Source organism: Notothenia rossii (assembly GCF_949606895.1).
Source record: "Notothenia rossii genome assembly, chromosome: 6".
NCBI lineage: Eukaryota > Metazoa > Chordata > Actinopteri > Perciformes > Nototheniidae > Notothenia > Notothenia rossii.
Genome location: NC_136909.1, coordinates 12,010,731 through 12,028,211, shown reverse-complemented (window position 1 = coordinate 12,028,211; position 17,481 = coordinate 12,010,731). Strand labels below are relative to the sequence as shown.

The window sequence follows — 17,481 nt, the reverse complement described above, 5'->3', positions numbered from 1 at the left end:
TCTGTCTGTTTCCCAGGATTCATTTCCAACAAACTAGGCCTGTTTTCCCTCTAGCCTTAAGAAAACAAACAAAAAGAAGTACAACGATGTATGGCAATTAGTGCATCCTCAATGAAAGGTGCTTTGAAGAACTGTTCACATGCAAAAGAATAAAGACCTAAAGCAATACAAGTAGAATACATATTAAAAATAGCTGAGGGGTCTCTGGAATGAGAGGAATCTACGGAGGCTGATAAAGGAGAGCTAGCAGCACCTCCCTGTGTGTCTGCCTGCAGGGAGCTATACTCTCAGCAGAGAGTGTCACTGTTGGCTGACATACAGAGAGTCCCTCAATGTTCACTAAGCCACTCTTCAAATATATGCAGCCTGGTTTTCAGGCAATTACTAGAGCAAACACAGAGCATCTGTCCAGCACTCTCCATCACACTGTGCTCATTCAGGGTTACAGGGGGCAGGGACCCTCCCAGCATGCACTGGGTGAATCCACATGTCTCCAGACCTTTAAAGGGTGAACACATGGCCAAGCCGGCTAATACTTGCGGAAGCTTATTGCCACCACAAAATACTTTTACAAAAGTTTATATTAGCGTTTTTTCTTTTTCCAAGCAGTAATGGACTTCCACAACTACCTGAACCGAGCTGATGTAGAGTAATCAATTAAATTGGTAAAAACTATCTGATACATTTGACTCCCAATCTCAAAAATCTGTCTCTCAGTTTCTGCCTTTTTGTCTAATCCTTTGGATTTTATGTTCATAATTTTGATTTACCATAAGTATTTTTGTTTCATCATTAATAATTATCAGAAATTAACTTCCATATATACGTTTACTGAGCTGAAGTTGACTAATTCAGTCAATTTGTTTGAGGCTTTTTTGGCAGGAATCGATGCAACTTCTCACATTTGTCACAAGCTGAGGTCTACTTTTTCAAATACTGAAGTCCAAATATACCACCATACACTAAAGGCCTTAACTTAACATTTGTTATTAAAGGTTTCACAATATATAAGGCCGATGATTTACAGAGTCCATCACTTGGAGAAATGAGCAATGCCGTTTGGAAAATGAAACTATGACGCACTGATAGTATGAAAAACAAACATTTTATTACAACTTAAATTGTTCACTTCATTATAATGAGCATAAATGGTTATTTAAAAAAAAAATCTATATACATAATTAAATTGACAAAACAATTTTCACAAAAGTCATTTATAAAACGAAAAACATTTGACTTGGTACACACACACACACACACACACACCTACTTGGCCTTATTCCCTTTTACACCTCTTTGGCATTGTTCCCTGTTTCCATGTGATCATTGAGGACATGTATTCACTGAGTGCGTAAACACTTTAAGCAACGATAACAAAGGCTGTTATTGAGCCAGATGGTCCTTTTCCAGTTTCATACACACTTTACCTTGAGGAAATGTGCCATCGTGTTTTCAACTCACCTCTCAACCTTTGTTTTCAAAGGCTGCACACATTGTTCGAGCAGACTCTGATGAGATTTAATTATGCTTTAGTTTTCAGGTTTATAAACAAGAGGTCAACATGTTTTTCTTGCCTTTGTCTTGAGGTATCGCAATGTTCTAGCTTCCATGTTTTAAAAGGGTCTATGAGGCTATGTCTTTAAGGATTTATGAATCTAAAACATAAAGGATATTTTCGTCTGATGAAACAGCCACACAGTATGTAGCAGTCCTTAAATGCTTACTGTTATTTTGTGTGGCAGTTTAAAAAAACTGGGAGAATTGTTGATAAAAGATATGATGATTCAAGGTTTGTCCAAAAATATTGTTTTCGCAGTTTGCCAAAAAACTTTCATTATCTAGAATAACCTAGTATTCTGCGTCACATTGTGACATGAGAAGAGCCACCTGTGGCTTTCTCTAAGGCACACATTCATCTCAGATCTCTACACACTAGGTGGTGAGCTGTAAGGAAATACATTTCATGAGCTTTATGTAGGAATCATTGATGCAAGATTGATGTCATAGTTGTTACATAATCTAGATGATTATAAGCATAATTAAACACACAACACAACCTCAGCTGAAATAGAGCTTATGTAGCTATGGAGGTAATTTTGTATCTCCTCCGACATACAGTATGTCAAGGAAATCTATGTTGTAATGATACAAACTTAATTTTCATGTCTTTGTTTGTCTAACACTGAGAGCTTCCCCTTTAAAAACAAGTGCGCCGGGCTATCTGGTGATGTAAGACTGCTCTAGTGTGTGGTCGGTTGCGGAGCAACAGACTGCCCCCTATCAGAGCTAGTCGATCATCTGGATCCCTTGTGTGGTTGGAAAATGGACACTTATCCAGGCAGAAGGTCTCTAATGGAGCATCAAAACATCCATTATGTTCCCCTGCTGGGCACCAAGCGGCCAATTTCTCCAGGCAATACAGCATTACATCATTGTTTCAGTCGGAGCTCTGAGTCGAGCAGCAAAGGACTTAGACAAGATGCCTGGGCATCGCTTTGAAGTGATGGTGATTATAAGGACAGACCTGGAGCTGTTCTAATAATACAAAATATTCATTCTATTTAGATGGCTGATGGCTGTATCTCTGTATAAAACAAGAACTTATCAGGAACACAGCACCTTGGGCCCTGTGGGCATCTTTGTTTGTGTATGCACATCTTCCGGCGCAGACTGAAAACTCATCTGTTTTGACTCCACTTCGAGCGATAGAATTACTAACAAAGCACTTATATACTAATAAAGGACTGGCTTATCTAAAGCCTGTTGAGTAGCACTTGAAATGTTTTAGCTCTATGAAACCTGATTTACTTATATGATTCTGTTTTCTTCAAGTTTGTATCTTGTTGGTCGCTTTGGAGAAAAGCGTCAGCTAAATGTAATGTAATGTAATATGATGATTTATACAAGAGAAGCGACTGCAGCAACTGAGCTTTTACACAACCGTCAGCCTGCCTTATTCTGGTGTACTGCAGCATCAGCGGTTGCACTACTCATTCATTACTAGTGTTGCACATGTAAATGTCATAAGCATTCTTAAAATATCCACAGGTAATCTTATCCCTGTCCAAAAGGCTTTGGTCACAGACTGTACAGAAGATGCCCCTCGTCATATTGGCTGCTCTCCAGCCACAGCAGCTGTCACAGCTGAGGGAAAGTGGACACCGTTTACACTGAGCACACTACACACTTCCTGCAAACTCATGTGCAATGCTGCAGGGTCAGAGAGGTGTCGTAGATCCTCACATGTTTTCACCAGCCGTAGAAGAAAGGCCGCCCTGGTGAGTAGGCCACTCAGGGCGCAGTGGAAACGGGGGTCCGTCAGGAGAGCCAGCCAGGAGCGGGTTAATGTCTCAGCTATAGAGAGAATAAATAATTGCATTGTAAAGAAAACAACTTTTGAATATACATCAGCTCAGGCCATAAGAATGCTAAACACCTGGGCTCTGCTAAGTGCCCCGATAAACATTCCTGTTCATCTTGCAATATACTTATTTATATAAATAGTTATCCACGCAATAAACCGTATGTCATTTTGTCTTAACTTGCATTATTTTATTTCACATCTGTTCTTGTACATATCATATTCTATTGACATGTACATAGTCTTTTTGCACGTTGTTGTTGTTGTTGTTGTTGTTGTTGTTTGCAGGTTGGATTGTTGGAGGAGCTCAGGTCATAATATTTTCATTGCCATTTCTACACTGTAGCTTTGTGCATGTATAACAATGAAACCTTTGAATCTTGAATCTCGTCAAATATTGAACACATTCTTCTATTCAGACTGGTACCTGGCTGGATCTCTTTGCAGACTGCCAGGCTGTCCAGCAGCTGTGCAGCCCCTCCCTCTGCCCAGGCTCTCAGGCTCTGAGCCACAGCAGGGGATTCCGAGGATCTTTCTACCATCTGCAGCAGGTAGGGCAGCACATGTGCAGACATCACAGAGGGCTCTGCAAACACATTGGCCTCATCCTGCTCGTACAGAGTTGAACTCCTGAACCAGAGAGCAATACAAAATCAGTTAAGCAATAATCAATCAACCCTCCTCTATTTCTATAAGTGTATTGATTCAGTAGTGACATACCCTGCCTCTGAGGCCTCTTTCAGCACAGATCTGAGGTTGGACTGAGGCAGGTGACAGAGCAGCACCTCCAATGTGCCGGGAGTATCCCAGCATTCCTCCAGGAGAAGGTCCAGGAGAAGCGGCAGAGCCTGGTTGACCTGCATCAAGTAGACGCTCCGCTGGCTCACTGCTGTCCTCGCATGGTGCAGCATGGAGGTAAAACTGGCCGCTTTCATCCTCACCTGCTGGTTTTGGTCTTGCAGCAAGTAAACGCCTGTGTGGATCAACCTAAACCAGAAAGATGCAGCTTTAATTTAAGAGTATCATTTGATTGACAAGCACGTTGATGTATGGACATAACCTTCATTTTGGCCATCATGTTGAGTTATGTTTGGTTTGGTCAAATAGGATTTTCCCAATATTACCCAAGAGTCACATTTTATTTTCAATTGTTTTTCCAAGTTCAATGTCTCGATATTCTAAAGAATTACGGCTCCATTGATTTTTGAAAGGTTATAGCTGGTATACAAAGGTCCAGAAATGGCAATAATATAATTGAATGTGACTCATTATTAGACAATAAAACACACCTGATCATGATGGCAGGAGGAGTGCTGTGGCTCATTAGAGGAACTCCAGCCACACACAGAGCTTCAGCACACGCAATCCTGAGTACTTCAGGGGCTGCTGGGGATCGGTGGCTTTCCAAAATGTTACACCAGCGCTGGGACACGGACGTCCTTGTACTGATATACAAAAACAAAAAAAAAGTCAGAGCTGCAGCCAGAAGTGTTATAGTGCAGTATGTGAAGTAAAAACAGACAATATATAAAAACCTTGAGTCTGAACACTGGGAAAGCAGCAGACTAGCAACAAACAAAGCCAAGGACAAGAACTCGGGACCTCCTCTCATGTCCTCCAGGTCCCCGAGCAACAAATCCAGACACTCAGGCAGAACCGGCTCCTCCGGTGTGGCCGAGTGACGGAGATGTTGAGTCGAGTCGCCTCCAGCCATCACTGCCACCAGGGCTGTGAGGTAGACCCTGCGGTACTCCACTCTGCTGCTCAACAACGCCTCCTTAAGGTGTGACTGAGGATAGAGAGGTTGAAGTATATGTTCTTTAATCTACTAGCACAATTATCAATGTGCTTACAATGCCAACCAGGTGCAAAGCGCACTATGCATAGGGGATAGTAGACTTTTATATCTGATGTGATGATTGATGTTCAGTTTTTCAGTGATTCGTCAAACAAAACACTTTATATTTATTGTGATAACAGCAACGTTTTAAGGACAACTACAATATGACAGGAAAACCAGTTTCTCCAGTCCAACTAAATGGTGTTAACAACGTAAACACGTTCTGTAAAATGACAAGGCCACGTGTACAGTAGTCCTTACCTACTGTATATAGATATGCAGTATAGCATCTTATCAACTTATCTTAAAGAGAGTCAATTAAACACTAAACAGGATACACATTGAAAGGCAGTACTGGGGGTGGTCTAAATGACCAACACGAACAGCAGATAATGAAAGCTTATCGACACACCCTTTCTCATGCAAGAGGGAAAAAAAGATCTGCAGCCAGATTTCAGACGGCATTGTACTTAAGCCTCCCTTAATTTCCTCGCATTGTGCTGTAAGAAGCTTGTTTTACTGAAAGTTGTTGGACCAGTTTTTGGAGAGGTTGTTTTCCCCACGCTGAAATCTGCAGATGATGTCTCACCTGCAGAACCCTCCGGATCACCTCTTTAGAGCCGCTCTGCTGCAAACCCTGCTCATCCACCACCCACGTGACCAATGAGAGCCTGAGATCAGGGCTCGCTGCAGAGAAGTTTTCCCAGATTTGACACGCTCGCTTCTGATCTGCACATAGAGAGTGGATGGCTTGTTGATGGAAGGAGGACAACCCAACCTGCATAGGTGATACAGATAAAACATTAGAACACATATTTCTTAGGGCATCCAGGTAGCCGTTCACTCACAAGCCAACATGTTCTCAATCCTGCTTTTAACTATGAGTATTGGGGTCCTATATGAATGCACTATATTCTGCCAAAGTAAAAACATTTTGTATATGATACCCCGGAAGGGTCAAGATGAGATGTCTTCATATTTTGACTCAAGCGTCAAATTACCCAAATCGAGCCCACCCCCTGAATTAATGTTGCCCCGTGAAATCTTGCAAAGAATAAATATTTGCTTATCTGCAAGTTTTCAGAAGTACAATTTCCATAAACAACATTACCCACAATGTATGTTTCAATACTAAAACGAAAACTAAACGAATGCCGAGGCTATAATGTGATATCATAAGAGTTATATATATTTATGTCCTCTTGCAGTTAGAGCCTTTGAGGGCAACCATAATGCCGATGTGGCCTGGGATGATTAGGCTGGGATGACTGGGATCATTAAATGGTAAATGGTCTGTACTTATATATTGCGTTTGTTCCAGTCTTTATGACCCCTCAAAGCGCTTTACATTCTACAAGTCATCATTCATACAGAGAAAAGTGCCACTAGCTCAAGAATGCTAACATTCATACAACACATTCATACAGTTTTCGCCGTGCCATTAAGTATCTTGCCCAAGGATACATCGACATTCAACACCTACATTTCTTACTATAAAAACATTTGTGCCACACACCTGAAGTTGCTGTTGGGGTGTTAGGAGGTCAGACTGGAGTGTGTCACTGAGCTTTGACAGGAAGGTCTCAGAGAGGAGGCTCCTTAGTGAGTCTGCCACTGCGATGTAAGCCGCCCTCACTAGGGGGCAGCGCTGAGCCCCCGTCACCAGCCACATGGAGGCCTCCACCCTGCGCACCACCTCACACAGGTCCGCTGGGGAGGCACTGGGAATAGAAACACAGCATGATCTACAAAGCCTAAAAAAAGTGTTGATGAATGTATGATGAAAACATTTTTTGGGGGAAAAATAATAGTCCACACTGTTTTATTTGTATCAAGTCTCAATACTTTAAAGGTCACCTACAGTATTATGCAAAATCCACTTTTTCCTGTCTTGTCTACATCAACATGTCTCTGTGTAAAGAGACTCTGAAAGTTTCAGGAACAAAGATTCTCTCTCTCTTTTTGTCCTGATCCATTTAAATAAAAACCTGTCTGAAAATGAGCTGATCAGATTTTGGCCACTTTATGATGTCATAACGATGTTTTGGCTTGTGTAACCATTAGCCAATCACCAACCAAGGTAACCCCCCCCCCCCCCCCTTATCACCTGAAAGTAACAGACAGAGAATCAGCACTTTTGAAACAGGGCTGAAACAGAGGGGATTATGGGATGCTACAATGTCTGTCTGTTTGGTCTTTGGAGCCAAACACTTCAGAGACATGTTTTGTGTATATCTGAGACCTATAATATATTGATGAAAACGAGTATAGGGGGACCTTTAATGTTATTTATGTAACTTTGTTATTTTAAACTGCTGCTACTTATTTTTTAGCCACAGTTGTGTACTTATATGTGTCTTCATTTGTATTACTAATGTGTGCTTTTCATATTTTATCATTGCTTGCCTTTTATACCTGAGGGGCCACTTTTGCTGCAACATTGTAAATGTCCCCGCTGTGGGACCAATAAAGGTATTATGATCCTGAATGAAGAGAGTCTCACCTGACGGGGCGGAGCGCTCTCTCCAGAGTGGCTCTGATCTGCAGCAGCTGTCCGTGGAGCCGGTTGTGACAGCAGCGCTCCTGAGGCAGCTCAGCGCTCAGTCTGAGGAGGATGTTCATGTACTCCGAGGGGGGAGTCATGGCAACCAAAGCCTTTGAGGCCATCACTCTTACACTGTAGATAGGACTGGCAGACAGCTGGAGCAAAGGAGGCAGGAAGTCTGACAAAGTCCTGGCAGAAGAAAGAGAAGACATTCACTGTGTCAATTATATTAGGTGTGATTGATCAACACAAAACCTTACCCATTGCTTTGTATGTAAAGTATAAAATGATAAACTAAAATAGGAATGGTTCAATATTTTGGGAAAGACGATTATTTTTATAATTGACTAGAGTTAAATGTTCCTGTTAGCAGGTAACGAAAATCCATTCACAAATTACATGTTGCTTTTATTCTTTTTACATATATTTTTTTGTTTAATTCGTATAAAATAAGGCAAATGTAACAACCTATAAAATGTTATCCAGTGAAATTAATGTAAGAGATTCTTTTACCGTCTCGGGCCTTTATGCTAAGCTAAACTAAGCTAACCTGCTTTCATGACAGAGGTATCAGTTTTTATGACTTTTATTCTACCGCAGGACACGCCAGGACAAGCTAACTTCGAAAAACGTTTTGTATAACCTCGAGGAAAAACCCCTTGTGTAAAGAATTAAGAAATAAAACATAACCTGACTTAACGGTGTAGAGATAAATAAAAAGCAATCACTTGGTTGAGTCTTGGACACCAGGCTGGAGCTGGGCTAGCAAAGTGAGGACAGGGAAGAGCGAGGGTTGGAGGTGGAGCTTGGCCTCAGTTTGTGGCCCCTGGAGGTCTCGTGCTGCCCCCCTTAACTCGCCCAGGAGAAAGGGCTGGAGTGCAGGGTAGTGGAAGAAGAAGGTGAGGGGGGACAAGCCATGCTGAGCAGAAACTCCTTCGTCATTGCTGGGCCGCTGGCCGAGCATCCGCGAGCACAGAGAACCTAGAAACACATTTTAATTACTGCACAATAAGGGGTATTAAATACAGCTGAGCCAAATAGCTGATTGATTTATTATTTTGATTATCAATTAATCATTTTAACAAAAAAAACACCTTCAAGGGAAGTATTTGCCATTTTGTATCTACTCTGATAGAAAACAGCTTATCTGATTAAATAGTCCTAATTCTAGATATTCTAAGTTTGGACTTTAAGTCTCACTGTATAGTTGCAGCGCAGCGTTCCTCATGGCCCAGCAGGGAGAACTGAGCAGAGTGAGAGACAGGATGACGACAGCAGGAGCAAACTGAAGGACAGCTTCTCCCAGAGCAGACCCCCGAACCAGGGCCTGCAGAGTGTGGACCGCACACACCTGGAAGGAAAGGACAAAGGACACCACATCTGTCTTTGTGCTTTTAAAGGCAGTGGTAAAAGAAGTGCTTCAATAATTTAATCAGGTAAAAATAGCAATTCTTCAGTGTTATACCTTATTGGCTACATTTTGGACTGTGGGTCATGCAAAACATTACATTTTAATAACTTAAATTGGCTTTGGGAAATCGCAATGGTCACTATTATTATCATTTTTAATGATTGACGAATGAAATCGATAAAAAAATGTGTAGCATTTCATTATGGGATTAGAATCTCTCTAACTTGATAATGCAATTTTAATGATGAAGCTGGTAAGGTGGGGATAGTTTTGACTTATATACGGCTGCAATATTAACAATATAAGAATATCATATATGTTCTGTTGATAATATTAGTATTAACAATTTGAATATGTAAAGTAAGCCTACAAACCTGTGGCAGGTCTAGTGTTTGGTCCAAGTCCGCAGGTAAAGGGCATTTGGCTGTCTCCAGTAAGGTCTGCATACTGAGAGCTAACAGTGGCCTCGATTTACCGGCCTCCTCTGCTGACACGACGCACAGGATGAGCATCGGCAGCCCTGCAGCCCGGCGGGTCACAGAGGTCGAGCGAGGGGAACGCACAACCTGCAATCCCTGTAAAGAAGCAGGAGAGGAAATGTATCAATAAGGAGCAATAACAGTAGTCTAGCATCTCCATGTATTACTGACAGAGATGGCAAAAGTACACACATCCTTTCCTTAAGTAGAAGTACAGATAGTCGTGTTTAAAAATACTCTGGTAAAAGTAGAAGTACTGACTAAACTTCATTACTCAAGTAAAGAAGTATGGGCTTCGAAATGTACTTAAGTGAAAAGTACCCATAATAACTACCATCTGAGTAACTGACCTCCCTTTATATTAATAGAACAATAATGTCATTGTTAGCTAATGAATGTTTCGATGCTGAGCAACGGCAACATGACAACGTTTTCATTGGTCCCACTTCTTTAGAGAAGACCAAGAAATGATGGATACACGGATCGTGTTCAAATCAACAGGCACGCAATGACTAATAATGATCACGCCACCAAACACACATTAAAACTAAAGTAACCAGTCTGTTTTGAAAATGTAAGAAGTAGAAAGTACAGGTATTTCTGTTAAATATGTAAAAGTAAAAAGTCGTCAGAAAAATAAGTAGTGGAGTAAAGTACTGATACCAGAAAAATGTACTCAAGTACAGTAACAAAGTATTTGAACTCCACTACTTCCCACCTCTGATTACTGAACATTACTACTCACCTGTTTCAACATGTGGGCTGGGATATCCCTCAGCTCTGGATCACTGCTGCTTAATAAAGAGGCACAGAATTTGGTGAAGCCTGCACAGCATCCCTCCACTGCCCCCTGGTGGAGAGAAATGTGACTGTGAGAAAGGATGACCGACCCAGTCCTATTAGATTAACTTGATTGATAAAACGTACCCAGTGACGACATTTGAGAAGAATATTCTTGAACACTCTTGATGCCCTCTTTAGATCCTCTTTTGTCAAAAGGCACTTGCTGGGTTTGGATTCACTCAGAATCTTTGCCACCAGAGAACCTAAAAAGATTCCTATATCCTGATTTAAAAAATAAATGAAAGAACATCAATTGAGATACAGGTAAGTCATGTTGAAATATCTAATTATACATCTTAGATGGTGCATCTGGTTCTGTTTTACCTTGAGGGAGACCCAGCAGCAGGTGAGAACGAGACTGGTCTCCTCAGAAATTAGGACACACTCCTCTCCCTCTTCCTGGCCTCCTCCTGACTCTTGGGCTATCAGAGAGCTGATTGCGTTTCCCATTTCATAAAGAGAAGGGGGCGCATCTAAGAAAAAAAACAGAGGAATGTACTTTGGGGTGGAATCAATCTGAAATGTTTTGCTTCTGCAGAACTCTCTCTTACCCTTTTCAATGGCGCAAGCATCTTGGTCTCCATACAGAACGCCTAGCAGCAGCAGAGACATATTCTCCAGCAGCAGCAGCACCTCAACGGTCAGACTGTGGTCGAGTGTGTCATACACACTGCCGGGGGCCTCGAGCAAACACCTCTGGAGGGCACTCAGAACACCTGGAACAACATTCAACAGGATTCAAAAACTGAACTTTGTTTGCTAGGGTTTAGGGTTGATTATAGGCCGGCCAAAGCCACAGCCACAGAAACCTCCTAAAAGGCATTTTATTTATTACTTGCAGTTAGATGTTAATGCCCAACTTTGAGTCTCACCATGTATAGGCTTGGTTTTGGCAGCAAGCATCATGTCTGCCTTGGCTGTCAGATAGTGCTCTTCCAGCTCCTTCACTAGAAGCGTGACCATGCAGGAACCCCCGCTGACTTCACTGTTCAACCTGCAGGCTTCAGGCTGGTGTTGTGATCTGCAGGTAGAATAACAGATTAAACATCTAACGCAGGTGTAATTCAAAACAAAGACATGTAGGAGGCAAGGCTTACTTCTGATGGAGGAGCTTCATCATCACTGCTGCCATCTGAGCCTCGTGCACCCGAGGGCTGCACAGAAGCTGTTTGGTTCTCGCGTGCAGCACCGCAGCAATGTCGTGTGGAAGACTAGGTGGGAAGAACCTCAACAATAACTCAGCTGAGAGCTCACGGATCTGTAAAAGAAACAAACCTCTTATCTAATGATATTCTTTAACCTCAATCTTAGATATAAAAGAAATACAAGGACTGATAATGCGGCTCTACCTCATTTGTAGAATCTTCTAAACCACTGATGAGGACCAGCTGTTTTCTCCTGCAGACGAAATCCCACCGTCCTCTCGCTCTGGCACATTTAATAAGAGACCCCATATTCGCTGCGAAATTGGTTTAATAAAGCCAAAATGAACTCTTAGCCAAAATAACATAAACAAATATAAAGTTAAGATTCAACAGGAAGTACACAGAACTAAATACAAGCACTGAGTAAAAATAAATGTTCGGCCATTTTCTATTAATTGGTTCACCAGACTAACCTGGAGGTTGACCCTTCTTCTTGTCCGGGCTCCAGGTGTCTGTGCAGGTCTCCAGCACGGCACACAGCAGCAGCAGCGCAGTCTTCTTCCTCTGAAAACTGTGTCCTGGCGCCAGATAGCAGTACGGAAGTTGACCCAACCAATCTACAAACTCTACAATATACAGAGGAATGCAAACTCATCAGGTATGAAAAAGGTGACAAGAATCTGAATCCCCTGATTACTTATAATGTAGTTGTTAAGAGAAACAGAGATGTACACCTACAGTATAGACATATAACGTTTAAAAGAAATAAAAAAATACAGTAGGGGAACTGTGTATATATCTGTACAATCAAAAAGGGGCAAATATAAAAATAGCGGCTGCCAGTTATCTCACCTATTCCCTGCTCCAGTATGTCCTGTGCCCCCTGTGAGTTGATGTCTTCTCCTTTCTTTTTCCCCTTCTGTCCTTTTAGATGAGCCAAGCAGCCGTCTCTGATACGAATCAGAAACCTCTTCACGGCAGCCTGAAAATGTTGGCGAAAAGGCGAGGACTCACAGTTTAGGTTCTGAGGGATGAATATCTTCATGATTGACATCTCCTCCACGGTCGGAGTGTCTTTTGTCTTCGGGCTGCAGCAGAGGGCGTTCAGAGCAGCGAGTCGGACTTTGTCCTCCGCAGAACCTAGAGCAAGCTGGAGGGTTTTAAAGGTGGAGCTTCCCTGCAGAGCCCATGGAAAGCTTCCAGTCGTGGCCCGATAAGAGCTCACGATGCAGGCCCAGGCGTGGAGGTGGCCGGGGTCACATGGGTCCAGAGAGTCCAGCAGAGGATCCACAGCAGAGGGGAAGACTTGAAAGGTGAAGGGTAATAGCTGAGTGGAGCTGTGGTTCTGCAGAAGAGTCACATGGGACATCAGAGCCTCATGGAGGACGGGCCGCCAGCGCCTCGCCCACTGATTGGCCAGATCCAGCTCGATGTGTGAGGTGAGACACAGCTCCCGCCTCTGCTGCTGGATCAGACACTTGTAAAGCTCCGATCCACACGGTGACAGGTGATTGGTCGACAAGCACTTCAGGAGATGATTTGGTATTTCAGCGTATTGATCCAGCACCTGATGAATTAGAGAAATGTTAAAGCCTTCATGAGCACCAGTAACTACGTTATTAACACTGTAATAATCAGCTGTCGCCCTTACCATGTCAGACCCCAGAAATGGCAGCAGGGCACAAAGGCGATGATATTTGGCTTTGGATTCCCAGGGTAGTTTGATTATCCGCTGAAGGAGGGTCAAATAAAGAGTCTTATTTGTGTCACCATACTGCTGACAGTCCATCTCATAGAGGTCCAGCAGAAGACAAAAGGCACTGCGCACAAAATCTGAAACGCCTTCCACCTGCCAACGAACAGTCAGACAGACAGACATGATTAATATTACTGTAGCGACAAAACTCCCAATGAGCAGTTGTTAAGAGGATAAGGCAGGCTCATCCCTTTGATCTGTTTCAATTAAAAGAGTCCTGTCGTGGAGTTATAGTTGAATTAAGTTTAATGACTGAAATAAACAAACAATAACTTAAAGAGGACCAAACGGTCAACCGAAAATATCCGAGCCATCTCACCATCTGTGTCATACAAACTAATGTCAAACAACAGAGGGACTAAATACAAATAAACCACAACCATGTGAAAAATGCTGTAAGTGTTAATTAAATACAAATGTGTGCAATATAAAAATAATAACAACAATGGAAATAAATAAGTCAGGTGGTCCAGAATGTGACATGGCTCTGAGTATGTGGACACACTGTAGCAGTTTTTATTAATTTGCATATTTTATAGTACAGTATTTTATGCATTATTGGCAGTCCATTTGGTTTACAAAGTCAAATAATGCCATTTTACTTGCATGTTTCTTTCAGGATTTTAACCTGCAATAATAGAAAGATGTTATTTTGACTCACAGGACTCTCTGCATTGGTCCAGATAATGTGAATGAGCTCTTGCTGCAGCTTGCTGTTGTCAGCCAGAAGGCGAGCACCCGTCATCTTCCAGATATCAGCAAGACATTCTTTAACTCTCTTCAGCCACAGTGTTAATGCTGCAACAACATGTCGTATTAGAACAGATGATTATGTCATTCAAGGACATAAATATAAACAAAGTGGAGATCACTCACCTTCAAAAGCAAAGTAGTGACAGTCCAGCTTCTCCTCACACAGCGCATAGACCAGAGGAAACAACTCTTTGTGCAGTAAACACATCTGAAAAGAGAGAAAATTTGGGATTTGGAAATGAAAACAAGCAAAACAAAAGAGAAACATGCAGCTAGATTTACTTCTGTGAAATCCACGTGTGAACTGAGCAAGATGTGAGGTCGACAGCAGGTCAGGAGGCCTCTGATCACAGCCAGTCGGTCCACTCCGTCGCTCCCTGCAGGGCAGCACTGGACCTGCAGAGCACCGAGCGTCAGCAGCCAGGGCTCTGAGAGAGAAAGGAAAACAGCTGTAATGCCAACAATCTCTTGGCCTTCAATCGAATCAACTCAATTTAAATAATAAACAACTTTACTTTGTGTAGGGTAATAAAACGTAACGGTTCAAAAAAACTGTGTTTCGACGGAGTCTTCCACACAGGTTGCACACCTCTCTGTCTCTTAAGAGGCTGGCTCCATGGGAAATGTAGTCTTTTATAATCTCGACTACTGAGGTCACGATTAGGCGACAATATTTGGCCTTTCTTTTTTTTTTTACAAAAGAACTAAGAGTTGCTCGAACAGGTCCATTTGTCCAGCAGTTTTAGGAGTGACCTACCTGAGAGAGAGACCTGCAGCAGACTCCAGGCAGCAGCCTCTCCACAGCGCCTCTCTGAAGCCGTGTTGATCAGCATGGCCACAGCAGTTCCTGCCAAAAGACGAGTGTCCCTGTTGCAGCACTGCAAACAAGGACACAATGACTGATAGTGTAATTATGCATTACATTGATGCACATCATGTGAACAACATCTTGCTCTTTTTTATCTTTTATAATACTGTGAGCCATGTTCATGCTCAACTCTCTGACTGCTTTTTGCACATTTGTGCACACATGTCTGCACAGCACTCCACTTTAAAATATAATACACTGTAGTTTAGCATAATTACTTACTATCCTAAGTGTTTTTGTTTTTTAGCTTTTAAGGTTATTTGTATAGTTACATGTAAATGTGGTGTAATTACTTGTCTTTCGCGTGCTTTATTAATGCTAAATTGTTTCTTAAAATACTTTTTTTTTGATTAAATATTATTTTTTTACCTACTTTGCAATTTATTTGTTTAAATTGTTTATGTTCGCACCACCAGATACCAAAGCAAACTCCTTGTATGTGTAAACGTACCTGGCAAGAAACTTGATTCTGATTCTGATAGGCGGCAACAAAGGTAACAACTGAAGAAGTATCTGACTACTGAAGTGATGGATTAATGAGATACCTGTCCAAGTATTATGTCCATAAGAGCCTGCAGGATCTTCCTCACTGTCGGGTCCCCATGCTCCCCGTCCCACACCAGAGGAGCCACTTCACTGGACAACAGCTGGAACACTTGCAAACACATCTGCCGAGACCACAGTTCTCAGGTAAGTTAAACAGATCACACAACAAGTCTGTGATGAATGCAACAGACTTATAAATCATGCACCTTGACAGCAATGTAACACAGAGGTCCATCTCTCAGCAAGTCTTGTTGCAATGCAAAGGAGAAAAACTCAGACACTTTGTTCAGCAGAACCAGGAATGACTCTCGCCAAATATCACGACCAATAGTGCTGTCTTCCAGGAACATACAGGCTGAAAAAAGACGAAAACCACAATATGTTCATGGAAACGTACATATGAAACTAGTGAATACTAATAACACATCATCTTTAGCCTTCTCTGCACTTACCTTTCTGCAGATCCTCAAAAGACAGTACCTGAAAGGGGATGGGTTAAAGGTTATTTGCAGTGCCTTACAGCAAATACATGACAATACATATAAGTGAAGTGACAGCTCTTGTCTGTACCTGTTCATTATGGACTATAGAGAGCAAACAGTGATGGGTTTCTCTAAAAACCAACTGGTGGTCCACCTTTGCCAAATGTTGCAACATCTGTCGAGCACATATAAGGTTTCAATGAGATGACATTTTGTCTTTAAATATTGTGTGTACAGTGCAGTACGGACATAATGTAGGGCTCACCTGGTCTACTTTACGACAGGCCGTGGAGATGTTGACCATCTTCAGCTGCATGGAGATGAGGAGTCTCACCAGAAGCAGGATATGAGACTGCTCCAAAACACCAAGCTGATCCTCGGAAATGCGTCTCAGCAGCTGGAGAGCCTCCTCTAAACATCGCTCCTTACATCTTTTCACACTGCTCCTGTTCGTGCAAAACCATTCAGTCATTATGACAGCTTATAGAAATGTGACAAGTTCTCAAACATGCTGAGGGTATGGTTACCGACCTGGAGGATTCAGAGAGTTTTTCACTGAAGAGCCTGAGTGTTTGGTTGACATGTTCAGGTGCTTGATCCTCGGTGACCACACAGCCTTGCAGACTTGTAATCAGGTCTTCACACGATAACATTGTTTTAATAACTCCACTGTACAGGCTTTAGATGACGTCAAACGTGAAGCACGCTGTCACGTTGGTCACGTGGCATAACTCTTATTCTATATATAGTAGAGTAGTCATTGTGTAATTACAGCCACGTGCTGCCCCCTGGAGGCAGAATGATAGTTTTGGGGCAAAATATCATAACACCAAAATGTAAATAACTTTATAATGGACAAAATATTAAAGAGACAACACGTTTGATTTTTAAGTATTGAATTAGATGATGGAGAATACTATGGGATCTGTTTTATTTGGCTAGTGAAAAATGTGTGCCATTTACATTTTTCCAAAAGAAGAAAAAGTAGAATTAGCATTGATTAATTAAGACTTTTCCAGTGATACATAATAAACGTTTTTGTCATAACATTTGGCTGTTGTATATTTAGTTGACTGTCTGATATAAACAAAATGTATCTGCTTGCTGCACCTTGCCTGTACAATGTATGATGTCTTGATGTGATTTTGAGTGAAATTGTACCTTTATGCACACAACGAGCACACACGTAGGCCTATGGAGGACAGAACATGACATGAGTAAATAAATACAGGAATAAATACAGGAATACAAATATACCAGAATAAATAAATGCATAAATACAGGAATACAAATATCCAAGAATAAATACATGGGGGGAAAAAACTGAAATAAATACATGTGTAAATAAATACAGGAATAAATAAACACAAGACAAAATTAATAAATATGGAAATAAATAAATAAATGTATTCAGACTGTAGTTGCATGTATGTGCTACTCCAGGTAAGATGG

The 17,481-nt window shown here is 41.8% G+C and overlaps 2 protein-coding genes across 2 annotated transcripts in view; both read right to left on the bottom strand.

Annotated features, from left to right (window-relative positions):
- pik3ip1 (phosphoinositide-3-kinase interacting protein 1) overlaps window positions 1–518 on the bottom strand; it is a gene marked incomplete at its 5' end in the record, with an annotated part of 7,583 nt that extends 7,065 nt beyond the window's left edge. Inside the window, one exon of the mRNA XM_079687105.1 lies at window positions 396–518. Coding sequence (XP_079543231.1) covers window positions 396–518 — 123 coding nt within the window. The remainder of the gene's footprint in view (window positions 1–395) is intronic.
- Window positions 519–1,086: 568 nt separating this feature from the next.
- LOC307044322 (tRNA (32-2'-O)-methyltransferase regulator THADA) lies at window positions 1,087–16,732 on the bottom strand. The gene is made up of 31 exons (XM_079689418.1): window positions 16,561–16,732; window positions 16,295–16,475; window positions 16,118–16,204; window positions 16,000–16,027; window positions 15,754–15,902; window positions 15,547–15,669; window positions 14,891–15,011; window positions 14,416–14,561; window positions 14,257–14,341; window positions 14,042–14,178; window positions 13,276–13,473; window positions 12,477–13,191; window positions 12,098–12,250; window positions 11,829–11,938; window positions 11,577–11,737; window positions 11,352–11,500; window positions 11,031–11,195; window positions 10,804–10,952; window positions 10,564–10,701; window positions 10,382–10,486; window positions 9,532–9,732; window positions 8,947–9,097; window positions 8,475–8,727; window positions 7,705–7,935; window positions 6,718–6,922; window positions 5,791–5,979; window positions 4,897–5,150; window positions 4,651–4,806; window positions 4,082–4,348; window positions 3,789–3,991; window positions 1,087–3,354 (listed from the first exon to the last, which is right to left on the bottom strand). Exons 1-31 carry the CDS (start codon window positions 16,680–16,682, stop codon window positions 3,107–3,109), a joined length of 5,580 nt encoding a protein of 1,859 aa, XP_079545544.1. The 5' UTR covers window positions 16,683–16,732; the 3' UTR covers window positions 1,087–3,106.
- Between the last annotated feature and the right edge of the window lie 749 nt (window positions 16,733–17,481).